The 13,695-nt window shown below is 46.3% G+C and overlaps 1 protein-coding gene across 4 annotated transcripts in view; it reads right to left on the reverse strand.

Moving 5' to 3' along the window:
• Positions 1-13,695, reverse strand: part of unc5b (unc-5 netrin receptor B) — a 355,814-nt gene that overhangs the window by 282,513 nt on the left and 59,606 nt on the right. The window contains exon 1 of one of the 4 annotated variants that reach the window (XM_043679160.1): positions 2,047-2,118. The exons of the other annotated variants lie outside the window; for them this stretch is intronic. Coding sequence (XP_043535095.1) covers positions 2,047-2,055 — 9 coding nt within the window. The 5' untranslated portion in view covers positions 2,056-2,118. Of the gene's footprint in view, positions 1-2,046; positions 2,119-13,695 lie in introns of those variants that run through there. 4 annotated transcript variants of the gene reach the window in all.

The following is a 13,695-nucleotide window of genomic DNA, read 5'->3' on the forward strand; positions in this document are numbered from 1 at the left end:
AACATGACCTCCCAACTCCTGTACTCAATACTCTGACCAATAAAGGAAAGCACACCAAATGCCTTCTTCACTATCCTATCTACCTGTGATTCCGCTTTCAAGGAGCTATGAACCTGCATTCCAGGGTATCTTTGTTCAGCACCACTTCCCAGGACCTTACCATTAAGTGTGTAAGTCCTGCCCTGATTTGCTTTCCCAAAATGCAGCACCTCACATTTATCTAAATTAAACTCCATCTGCCACTCCTCAGTCCATTGATCAAGATCTCATTGTAATCTGAGATTAGATTAGATTACTTACAGTGCGGAAACAGGCCCTTCGGCCCAACAAGTTCACACCGACCCGCAACCCACCCAGACCCATTCCCCTAAATTTGTCCCTTGACCTAACACTACGGGCAATTTAGCATGGCCAATTCACCTGACCTGCACATTTTTGGACTGTGGGAGGAAACTGGAGCACCCGGAGGAAAGCCACGCAGACACGGGGAGAATGTGCAAATTCCACACAGTCAGTCGCCTGAGGCGGGAATTGAACCCGGGTCTCTGGCGCTGTGAGGCAGGCAGTGCTAACCACTGTGCCACCGTGTGATAATCATCTTCACTGTCCACTACACCTCCAGTTTTTGTGTCGTCTGCTAATTTACTAACCACCCCCCCTATATTAAATCAGAGTACTTACAGTGTGGAAACAGGCCCTTCAGCCTAACAAGTCCACACCGACCCTCCGAAGATGCAACCCATCCAGACCCATTCCCCTGCATTTACCTCTTCACCTAACACTACGGGCAATTTAGCATGGCCAATTCACCTAACCTGCACATTTTTGGATTCTGGGAGGAAACTGGAGCACCTGGAGGAAAGTCACGCAGCCACAGGGAGAATGTGCAAATTCCACAGAGACAGTTGCCTGAGGTGGGAATTGAACCCGGGTCTCTGGTGCTGTGAGGCAGCAGTGCTAACCACTGTGCCACGTGCCACCCACATCCAAATCATTTATATAAATGATGAAAAGCAGTAGACCCACCACTGATCCTTGTGGCACTCTGCTGGATGTAAGTAATGTTCAAATCTGGGTTCAAATCCTGCCATGGCAGATGGTGGAATTTGAATCAATAATAACCTGGGGTTAAGAGTCTAACAATGACCATGAATCTATTGTCGATTGTCGGAAAAATCTATCTGGTTCATTAATGTTCTTTCGGGAAGGAAACTGCCGTCCTTACCTGGTCTGGCCTACAAGTGACTCCAGACCCACAGCAATTAGTTGTCTTCTATCTGCCCTCTGAGCAATTAGAATTGGACAATAAATGCTGGTCTAGCCCCTTGTCTCCTTGTACTTAACAACCCCACATACCTGGGTTCGATTCCATCCTCAGGCTGTGCAGAGTTTGCTCGCTCTCCCCGTGTCTGTGTGGATTTCCTCAGTCCAAAGGTATACAGGTTAGGGTGGATTGGCCATGAAAATACAAAGTTACGGGGATAAGGTACAGGTGGGTGAGATGCCTTTCTAGGGTTGGAGTGGATTTGATGGGCGCAATGGTGGGTGGCACGGTGGCTCAGTGGTTAGCACTGCTGTGTCACAGCACCAGGGACCTGGGTTCGATTCCAGCCTTGGGTCAACTGTCTGTGTGGAGCTTACACAGTTGCCCCGTGTCTGCGTGGGTTTCCTCCCACAGTCCAAAGATGAGCAGGTCAGGTGAATCGGCCATGCTAAATTGCCTATAGTGTTCAGGGATGTGTAGGTTAGGTGCATTAGTCAGGGGTATATGTAGAGTAACGGTGGATGGATCTGGGTGGTGTCGAAAATGTGTGTAAGTGCTGCTTCTGCGGAAGGGATAAGACTCAGCTATCAAGGGTGGGGGGGTGGGGTTGCACGCTAACAACAGGCCACAGATGGATGTGGTTAACCGATTAGATTAGCAGCTGCACAGAGCAACTGCAATTGTCACATGAGGTAAAAGGGGAAGTATCGACAGACTCAGAGAAACTGTATAAATAAGCACTAATGTTATTCAGGGGTGTGCCTAATTTTTGGACACCATACCTGTGGCATCTGAGTGCTCTTTTCATTTACTTCGACTGGCCACTTCCCTTTGCCCACCTGTATGTGGAAACAACAGCCAGAGGAATCCTTCCTGTTTGCTTTCATCTCTATCCCAGATGTTTCATTTAATTGGACCTGATAGGTGTCTCCCCCCAGAACCGCTTTGTGCCATGTGGTTTTCTTTATCGTTAAATACATTGGGTTACACTTCTTATCGGGACACTCAAGAGCTGGCCGGAAGGGGCCCCGGTGTACTGTGACGAGTGGATTAATCCAAGTACTACCCACAAGGCCATCCTGGTAGGACTGAAGATGTATCTCTGAGTAGCTGTACTGCCTCTGATTTTCCACATTTCCACTATCAACTGGGCTGCAGACATCGGTATCTATTACTTGCAGATTAGCGGTCTTGGGGAACATTACTACCAAGTAAGAGGACCACACCAAGGTTCGACGAAATTTTAGGACTAGGAGAGCTAAGATTGTATATCTAAGTATCCACCTCATCCCAAAAATAGTGCTGAATCACCGAGAGACTTAATTATACTATTAGGACTCGGGATCGGGGTGGGCGACCGACAAATAGTAGTCAGAATGACCCTTTTGACCGAGGAACAAGAAGAACAAATTGGCCCCAAGGTATGGGCACGGGAAGGCAATCAAGGGGGATTGCAGATTCCCTCTCTCAAGATCCTCACAGTGAGGAGCTCCATGCGCCCTCCACCGCTGCCTCCGGCCACCAGAGGCGCCACCATTCCACTCGCTCTCACTGCCATGCCGGTTTCACCGACCAACCCACCTCAAAAGGCTCCAAAGAAGAAAAAAAAGAAAGAAAAGAAATGAAAGAAAAATAGCAGCCGTTGAAAGAAAGAGATTGGCAGGAGTGGATGAGCCTGAGGCAAGAGCCTGTACACAGCCCTGTTACTCCACACCCACCTTGAAGTGGTGCCTTTCCTTTGTAATCACAGAAAGGACATTGTATGCTTTACCTCCTGCTCTCTCTACCTGTCCCGCTACTTTTAGTAATCTATACACATATACACCCAGGTTCCTTTTCTCCTGCGTTTCAATGTGCTTCCTAATTGGTATGTGATAGATTTGAATTGTTAATGGTGTAGCTGATTTTGAGAATGATGCTTCATTCACCCTGTGTAAATCCCTTGCCCCACAGTAACCTCAATAACAGTGCACAGCTTGGTCAGAATCGTCATCCTTTCCAACACACAATTTGTTGCTCCAGCAGTGGGTTTTCTCAATCTGACACTCAGTTTTTCTGACATATAACGACAGAAGATTGCTTAGATTTGCCCTTCATTATACAAATATATGACTCACCCCCCCCAAGACAAACCAAAGTAGATGCGGCTGTAAGAACATGACCATTTATTATGAGTTATTTCGGTGAGTGAAGCAGCATTTGTGGTAATTCTCCGTGTTGGCTGGTCTTTTACTAGCAGGTTGCTTACTGATCCTATCTATTGGGTTCAGAAGCTAGGCTCTGATCAGTTCCGGCTGCCTTAGTTCTCTGTCAATAATCATGTAGACACTGCGGAGCCGGGCTCCTGATAATTGCTGACTTCAGTGGTGTGTATTGACCCCAATTAATTCAACTCAGTCCTGTTTCCAGGCATGGTACAGGACTGGCTAAAAAGAACCATCTTGATATAAATGATCAGGTCTGTTCTGGCTGAATGTGAAATTAGATTTGATTTGACTTGCTCTGTCACTTTTCTCCCCCTGCGTTGTCCCCCGAAGTGCTAGCATATGGTTCTAGAAGCATCAGTCTGTTTTTGTTCATTCATAGACATGAGCATCACTGGCTGGGCCAGCACTTACTGCCCATCTCCAATTCCTCAGAGGGCAGTTAAGAGTCAACCACATCATTGTGTGCCTAGAGTCACGTCAATTTGACATATAGACTTTTACAATAATACCCATGGTCACTGTTAAGTAAATATCTTAGATATTTTACTGAATACAAATTTCACCATCTGTCCTAGAACTGCTCCCCATACATTACTAGCATTGCCACTACCTCAACATCACCTTTCTGTACTCTTACTTCTTGAGTCACAACATTCTGGGTTTAAGTCTCATTCTAGAATTTGAGCATGAAATTCATGGCTGACGCTGTAGTGTAATAACCTTTATATTTTCTGATCAGCCTGTATCAGTGATGGCATGCCATATCTCTGAAGTAGGTGGGACTCGAACTAAGGCCTCTGGCTCAGAAGTGCCAATGCACCTTGAGATTGATCCAGTGCAACATCACACAACTGGAGATGTTATTGCAGACTCTTGCTGGAGTTAGCGCATATTGATCAGGAAGGTGAACATGAGTCACTGTCCCCTTCTCTCCTCTGGCATTGCTGGATGTAGATGCAGAGCTGAAAATGTGTTGCTGGAAAAGCGCAGCAGGTCAGGCAGAATCCAGGGAACAGGAGAATCGACGTTTCGGGCATAAGCCCTTCTTCAGGAATGAGGAAAGTTTGTCCAGCAGGCTAAGATAAAAGGTAGGGAGGAGGGACTTGGGGGAGGGGCGTCGGAAATGTGATAGGTGGAAAGAGGTCAAGGTGAGGGTGATAGGTCAGACGGGAGTGGGGGCGGAGAGGTCGGGAAGAAGATTGCAGGTTAGGAAGGCGGTGCTGAATTCGATGGATTTGACTGAGACAAGGTGGGGGGAGGGGAAATGAGGAAACTGGTGAAATCCGAGTTCATCCCTTGTGGTTGGAGGGTTCCTGGGCGGAAGATGAGGCGCTCTTCCTCCAACTGTCGTTTTGTTGTGGTCTGGCGATGGAGGAGTCCAAAGGCCTGCATATCCTTGGTGGAGTGGGAGGGGGAATTGAAAGGTTGAGCCACAGGGTGGTTGGGTTGGTTGGTCCGGGATGAAGATGCAACCCATTGTATAGTGCTTTGACCACTAGCACCAAGGACAGCCAACTGTCTCATCCCAGAAGGATAAGAGCATTGGACAGTTCCTTTACCCACTCTGCTGGAAATGTGTGCCATTAGTAAGAGATACGAATTCTGAGAACGCTAGCTGGCTGTGTGCCATTTCAGAGGGTTGTTAAGAGTTAACCGCATTCTTGTGGGTCAGGGATCATGTGTGGGCCAGACCAAGTATGGATTTCCTTTCCTAAAGGACATTAGTGAATCAGGTGGGTTTTTACAGTGGTCAATGATAGTTCTCATGGCACCATCATTACACTAGCTTTATCTTCCAGGTTTATTTATTGAGATAAAATGCCATCAGTTGGCACGTGGATTTTAGACCCATGGTCCAGGAGTAAAAGCCTGGCATTTGGTTTTCTGTGCTGTAGATATTATGTCCTGGGGAAAGCTGATAGCCTCTCGTTAGGTACTGTTCCACCTCAGCACAGGCCAGATTGGGGGTAACCAGTACAGAGCTGCAGCTCCAGTGAGTCAATAACCAGTCCCACCATATTATCTGCCCTCCTCACCTGGTCTGGCCTACATGTGATCCTTGACCCACAAGAATGCGGTTAACTCTTAACTACTCTCTGAAATGGCACATAGCCAGCTAGCATTCTCAGAATTCGTATCTCTTACTAATGACAATGTGGTTGACTCTTATTTGCCCTCTGAAATGGCTGAGCAAGCCATTAATTTGTATCAAATCACTGCATCGCCTTTAATGATCCACTGCATCCGTCACAGAACGTTGTCCCTTGAGTTCTCTCCCTCCCGTCCCTGGAGTAAAATCCTTGACCTGTCCTGCCTCTATCTGCAGGGAAGAACTCCAAGCCAAAAGGCAACAGCTCAGGGAAGGTTGGAATTCCATTTGTCATCCCGAGACTGGGAAAGTAATGCTCAATAAATTGGGGAGATTATTACTCATTATAGGTGAGGATTTAAATGTAAAATATCGCACAACTAAAGAATATTACTTCCCCCCTAATTTGATTTGAACCATTGAAGACTGTTTAGAGCTTGACATAGAAACATTCACAGGAGAAAGTGAGGACTGCAGATGCTGGAGATCAGAGCTGAAAATGTGTTGCTGGAAAGTTCTTCAGGGCTCATGCCCGAAACGTCGATTCTCCTACTCCTTGGATGCTGCCTGACCTGCTGTGCTTTTCCAGCAACACATTTTCAGCATAGAAACACTCACATAAAACTTCTCTTCTTTTGAGATCCTGAAATCTTCACATTAAATGAATGCAGTGGCGTGGTAGTACGATGGCTCAGTGGTTAGCACTGCTGCCTCACAGCGCTAGGGACCCGGTTTTGTTTCCAGCCTCGGGCAACTGTCTGTGTGGAGTTTGCACATTCTCCCCGTGTCTGCGTGGGTTTCCTCCGGGTGCTCCGGTTTCCTCCCACAGTCCAAAGATTTGCAGGTTAGGTAGATTGGCTATGGGAAATTACCCATAGTGTCCAAGGATGTGCAGGCTTGGTGAGTTAGCTATGGGAAATGCAGGGTGATGGGGATGGGGATGGGGATGGGGTGGGATGCTATTTGAGGGTGGTGTCAACTTGATGGACCATATGACCTGCTTCAAAATTGTGGAATTCTATGAAATAGTTTCACACCATAATGGTATTGTTGCTGGATTAGTAATCCAGAGACAAACGCAGTGACTATTGGAGAAACTCCACAGATCTGGCAACATTTGTGGAGAGGCCATTTGGCCCAACTCGTCTCTGCTGCAGAGCTCAAGTTTCTCACAACCTTCAGTCGGCTAGGCGGCAGGTTTAGGATGCAGGTGATGCTGACAGCATGGGTTCAATTCCTGCATTGATTAGGTTCCCATGATGGACTCTCCTTCTCAACCTCACCCCTGCCTGAGGTGTGGTGGCCCTCAGGTTAAACCACAGCCAGTCGTCTGTCTTCCTAAAGAGAGAGCAGCCCTAGCCTCCAAGCTTCACCAAAGAGGAATTGAATGGATGTACTTTGGACCCTGATCATTCATTCCTGGTTGGTTGGTTGATTGTAGAGTGTCTAATGGAGGGCAGCTGTGAATGCTATCAATAGCATATCATTGTTATACCCAAACCATCTCCTCTTTCAAGGGTGTTTATAACAATGAGACCAAAAATAACATCTGAAATACCCCAGGAAGATAGAAAAAGAGTATGACAATAACTTGTCCATCATTGCTTATGCCATCCAAACTTCCTTTTGCAACCTGAGGTACGTTTCAATCCCCTCTTAGCCTTTTCTTCCAGTAACATTCTGCAAGTTCATTTTGCAAATGCCATGTGGTTTTCCTTTTATTTTCTCTTTCGCTGCTCACCATGCCCCGCCCGTACCATCCTTCAATCTTTCAGCTGAGGCCACCACTATGCCTTGTGCTGGCACAGAAACCATCAATACAGCAGAGAGCTGTGCCCGTCACTTGCTCTCTATCAAATGTCATGGAGCCAAACACTGAACAAACACACAGCTGGTCTCGAGACGCCCTCTCCAACTCCCTGATGCCAAGAGCTTTGCTTTGACAAAGGGGTCTCGGTTCACTCAAGCAACTGTAAAAGCAAACTCCGTTACTACACAACCAAATTCCCACATGAACCAATTCAGCTGTTAGACTTGCTCCCTGGTGGATTACACAGGAAGCCGTCACTTCCTGTTGCAAATAAATAATCCAGCAACAGTTAACATAAACCTTCCTTAATTTGAATGATTTGGAGATGCCGGTGTTGGACTGGGGTGTACAAAGTTAAAAATCACACAACACCAGGTTACAGTCCAACAGGCTTAATTGGAAGCACACTTGTTTTTGGAGCCTCGCTCCTTCATCAGGTGATTGTGGACCACCTGATGAAGGAGCGGCGCTCCGAAAGCTAGTGCTTCCAATTAAACCTTAATTTGAAGGCATTGGAAATCATTGGATTTGATACCAGGTTACAGTCCAACAGGTTTAATTGGAAGCACACTTGTTTTTGGAGCCTCGCTCCTTCATCAGGTGATTATGGACCACCTGATGAAGGAGCGGCGCTCCGAAAGCTAGTGCTTCCAATTAAACCTTAATTTGAAGGCATTGGAAATCATTGGATTTGATTATTTACCTGGAAAATTGGAGTTGGTCAATTTAAAGACCATTCTGGTGATTACAATAGAAAGGGACCATTGAGCATATAGACACCACACAGTGATGAGGATATTCTGAGATACCAGGAGCAATGAGATTACACTTGAGCTTCAGAATGAGAGGCACAGAGGGAATGTCAGAGATGGAAGGATGCAAAACAAGGGAAACCATGTCCAAACCTTCACATTGGAACCGAGCAGTTTAACTGGAGGTTTGGTGGAAATCTTCAAAACTATGAAGGATGTTGACAGAGCGAATAGAGAGAAATTGTTTCCAGTGGCAGATGAATCAGTAATTATGGGGAATAGAGTTCGGATAATGGGCAATGAAACACAATGGGATGAGAGGACATTCTTTCAATGTAGCAAGTTCTGAAATGTGCAGGTGTGTGGAATTCAATAATTATTTTCAGAAGGGAGCTGGATAAATATATAAGAGAGAAATATTGCAGGACTTTGAGGGAGAAGTGTTTTAGGATTGGGACAACTTGAATCACTTTTACAAAGAGTTGCTTGGTCTCTGTGGACTGATTGGCATTATCGAGCAGTTGTTGTGGTTCTGTTCGCCGAGCTGGGAATTTGTGTTGCAGACGTTTTGTCTAGGTGACATCCTCAGTGCTTGGGAGCCTCCTGTGAAGCGCTTCTGTGATCTTTCCTCCGGCATTTATAGTGGTTTGTCTCTGCCGCTTCTGATTGTCAGTTCCAGCTTTCCGTTGCAGTGGTCAGTGTATTGGGTCCAGGTCGATGTGCTTATTGATTGAATCTGTGGATGAGTGCCATGCCTCTAGGAATTTTCTGGCTGTTCTCTGTTTGGCTTGTCCTATAATAGTAGTGTTGTCCCAGTCGAATTCATGTTGCTTGTCATCTGCGTGTGTGGCTACTAACACCTCACGGAGAATTCACCACAAAGGTATACAGGAAAGCCACACACACAGACGAAGTCCTGAACTACGAAAGCAACCACTCCAACACACACAAAAGAAGTTGCATCAAGACACTATTCAAAAGGGCCACAACACACTGCAGCACACCAGAACTGCAAAAAGAGGAAGAAGAACACCTCTACAATGTATTCGCCAAAAACGGATACCCCTGCAATTTCATCAACAGATGCCTAAGAGAAAGACAACGGAACAAGGACATGCCACAACCCAAAGGACTAGCCACACTACCATACATCAAGAACAAACATAGAACAAACAGGAAGACAGTTAACGATCTGCATCCATGAACACCAACTAGCCACAAATTGACACGACCAGTTATCCTTAGTAGCCACACACGCAGATGACAAGCAACCTGAGTTTGACTGGGACAACACTACTATCTTAGGACAAGCCAAACAGAGAACAGCCAGGGAATTCCTAGAGGCATGGCACTCATCCACAGATTCAATGAATAAGCACATCGACCTGGACCCAATATACCGGCCACTGCAGTGGACAGCTGGAACTGACAACCGGAAGCGGCAGATTCAAACCACTATAAATGCCGGAGGAAATATCACAGAAGCGCTTCACAGGAGGCTCCCAAGCACTGAGGATGTCACCTAGACAGGGGACGAAACGTCTACAACACAAATTCCCAGCTCGGCGAACAGAACCACGACAACGAGCAACCGAGCTACAAATCTTCTCACAAACTTTGAACTATAGAGCAGGGCTGCAGGACAGGAGGGCATGAGATTGTGAAGGGCAGATTGAGCTCTTTTCTCTGTGACAATTCTTGCATTGCTCTCCTGATTGAAGATTTGAAATCATCACTGGGGATTGAGTTTCCTGAGCACCAGTTGTTCTACTGCATCTTGTCCAAGGTACAATCTGGCAATGTGTTGATCATGGTGGCTGAGGCAGGGATTGTGGAAAATCCACAGGCTAGCCTGATGTTCATTTCATTCCTACCCCACCTAACATCACGTCCAGTGAGAAAATAAGACAACAGGACTGTGTTTCCAGGATGTTGCAACCCATTGCTGCTCGAGCTTTCCTGCTCGGTGCCCTTGTTCACCGTCACCATCTAATGCTGGAGATCCTGGCCTTACTGTTCAAGGACAATACCAGATATTGTTATGCAGTTGGATTGGGGACTTGATGGGGTTAGTAAATGTTATGTGACAGAACGTCCAACAGCAGGTAGTGATTGTAAGGGTGAGCGAGGGCACTGAGCATGGAAGCTCAAGCAGTAAGGTTGGGATCTCCAGCATGAGATGGTGACAGTGAGTGAAGGCACTGCGCGGGAAAGCTCCTATTGATCTTATTGTATGGTGGAGAAGACTTGATGGGCTGAATGCCCTACTTCTGCACCTATGTCGTATGGTCTTATTCAGGTTCTGGATTACTGAACCTCTCCCGTTTTGTATGACAATAGTCCTGTGAAGTCCTTTGAGGTGCTGCAGGCTGTTTTCAATGCAGAGTTCTGCTGCATTTTTGAAAGCATGATTCAGTCAACAGCAAGCTTGTCCTATCAGCATTGTGGGTCCATCTACAGCACATGGACTGCAGCGGTTCAAGAAGGTAGCTCACCCCCACCTTCTCAAGGTGCAACTGGGAATGGGCAATAAATGTTGAGCCCAGCCTGAGATTTCCATGCCCCATGAGAGGATGAAAAAGCCGATGACACACAATCCATATCTGCATCACTTGTATGGGTAAGACATACATGCTGAATGTTGCAGATAAACATTTGGCAAATGTCACACATCTGGAACAGAAGAATTTGAATTAATGATTTGGACTGGGACATGGGGGACACAATTGGGAAAGTTGCAGATGACACAAAACTTGGCTGGATAGTGGATAATGTATGGGTTAGCAGTAAGCTCCAAAATAATGTAGATGGATTGCTGCAGTGGGCAGGAAAGTAGCACATGGAGTAGAACTTTGATAAGTATGAGGGAATGCATTTAGAATGGTCAAACAGTGAAAGGGAATACACAATAAATGGGAATACGCTGAGAGGGATGGATGAAGTGGTAGATCTTGGTGTGCAAGTGCACAGTTCAGGTAGAAAAGCGCAGCAGGTCAGGCAGCATCCAATGAGCAGGAAAATCGACGTTTCAGGTATGAGGTCTTCTTCAGGACTGAGGAAGGTGTGCCAAGCAGGCTAAGATAAAAGGTAGGGAGGAGGGACTTGGGGGACGGGCGTTGGAAATGCGATAGGTGGAAGGAGGTTAAGGTGAGGGTGATAAGGTGAGGGTGATAGGCCGGAGTGGGGGTGGTTGTCCTGGTTGGGTCCAAAGTTTGTTGATCTGAATGGAATTTGGACCCAATCAGAACAACCAAAATTTGGACCCAGCCAGGACAACTACCCCAACTCCAGCCTATCACCCTCACCTTATCACCCTCACCTTAACCTCCTTCCACCTATCGCATTTCCAACACCCCTCCCCCAAGTCCCTCCTCCCTACCTTTTATCTTAGCCTGCTTGGCACACATTCCTCATTCCTGAAGAAGGGCTCATGCCCGAAACGTCGATTCTCCTGCTCCTTGGATGCTGCCTGACCTGCTGCGCTTTTCCAGTAACACATTTTTAGCTCTCATCTCCAGCATCTGCAGTCCTCACTTTCTCCACAGTTCAGGTAGACAAGGTTGTAAAGAAGATAGATGAATGCTCTCCTTCATTGGTAGAGTTATAGAATACAAAAGTAGGGATATAATGATGAAACTGTTTAGCACACTGGTGAGGCCATACCTGGAGAATTGTGTGCCATTCTGGTCACCACATTATAGGAAGGATGTAATTGCTCTGGAGAGAGTGCAGAGAAGATTTACCAGAATGTTGCCAGAGCTGGAGAATTGTAACTCTAAGGAGTAGAGATAGAGTAAGCAGGAGGAACCTGTTTCCTTTGGCAATAAGTTCAAAATTTCGGGGTCATCGATTCAAACAAAATGACAGAAGGATTAAAGGGAACATGAGGAAAAATGGTTTGATGCAGAAGGTGGAGGATGAATTGAATTCGCTGCCTGAGTTGGTGGTGGAGGCAGAGATCCTAAATTCCTTTAAAAAATACCTGGATCTGGACCTTAGGAGCTGTAAGCTGCAGGGTTATGGCTCATGTGCAGGAAGATGGGATTAGAAAGGGCATCTGGGGGTCTTTGGGTCGGCATGGACACAATGGGTTGAATGGCCCTCTTCTGTGCTGTATCTGTCATTCTAAAGATCATCACAAGAGCAACGTCAGTAGCTATAATATTCCACTGTATAACCCTTCTCAATGATTTAAAAACATGCAGACAAGTAAACAGCTCAAAATCACCATCCTGTCTGAACCCCGAGCATTGCTACAGGAGATCTATCTGATTGAAATATTTCCTAATTCTCCCTGGGAGCTGGAGATTAGATTCCAGAGAGGAAAGGAGAAATGAAGGGTACTCTTTTAGGATATTGTCATCAGTGAGACAAAATCTCAATCAGATGTGTTTGAACTACAGATGCAAAACAGTTTCTTTTTGCAACAAAGCTGTGTGATATCCTTTGTCCATTTTTGTTGAATATTGTTAATTTTTTATTTCATTTGACACTTGCTGATGACATTTTGAAGCAATAGTTTAGATTCTATCCAAAGGGAGATACAGTCTATTGTTCAAACTACACTCAGTCAGAACACAGCTCCATTCACGTGTGGGTTTTATGGCAGCTTCCAATTTCAGCAGGGTCATCGGTCTATCACTTTGCATCCTAGAGAATCATAGAATCCCTACAGTGTCGAAACAGGCCATTTGGCCCAACAAGTCCACACCGACCTCCCGAAGAGTAACCCACCCAGACCCATTCCCTCACCTTATTACTGTACCTTTACTCCTGACGAATGAACCTTACCCACACATCGCTGAACACTATGGGCAATTTCCCATGGCCAATCAACCTAACCCACACATCTTTGGATTGTAGGAGGAAACTGGAGCATCCAGAGGAAACCCACGCAGACACAGGGAGGATGTGCAAACTCCACACAGACAGTCACCTGAGGCTGCAATTGAACCTGGGCCCCTGGCGCTGTGAGGCAGCAGTGCTAACCACTGAGCCACTGTGCCACCGTCTTTAAATGCATGCCAAATTTGGTAACGTTATTGCGTGTATTGAATAAGCTCCTGCAGAAGGATCATAGAGAATCATAGAATCCCCACAATGGAAGCAGGCCGTTTGGCCCATCAAGTCCAATCTCTATATGCATTGTACCTTGTACCACTTCCATCGGTTGCATGGTGGCTCAGTGGTTAGTACTACTGCTTCACAGTACCAGGTACCCAGGTTCGATTCCAGCCTCAGGCAACTGCCTGTTAGAGCTTGCCCATTCTCCCTGTGTATGCGTGGGTTTCTTCCCATAGTCCAATGACATGCAGGCTAGGTAGGTTAGCCATGGGAAATGCAGGGTTACAGGGATAGAGTAGAGAGATGCTCCTCTTCGGAGGGACCCTGTAGACTCATTCAGCTGAATGGCCTGCTTCCACACTCTAGGGTTTCTATGAAGTGCGCAGGGGCAGGAACTGACTGTGCACTGGGCAGTTTATCGATTCTCACAAGATCATAGGAAACAGGGCCAGAAGTAAGCCATTGAGCTTGCTTTGCAATTCTTTTGGATCATGGCTGATCGTATTGAG

Source organism: Chiloscyllium plagiosum, chromosome 38 (genome assembly GCF_004010195.1).
Source record: "Chiloscyllium plagiosum isolate BGI_BamShark_2017 chromosome 38, ASM401019v2, whole genome shotgun sequence".
Classification (NCBI taxonomy): Eukaryota; Metazoa; Chordata; class Chondrichthyes; order Orectolobiformes; family Hemiscylliidae; genus Chiloscyllium; species Chiloscyllium plagiosum.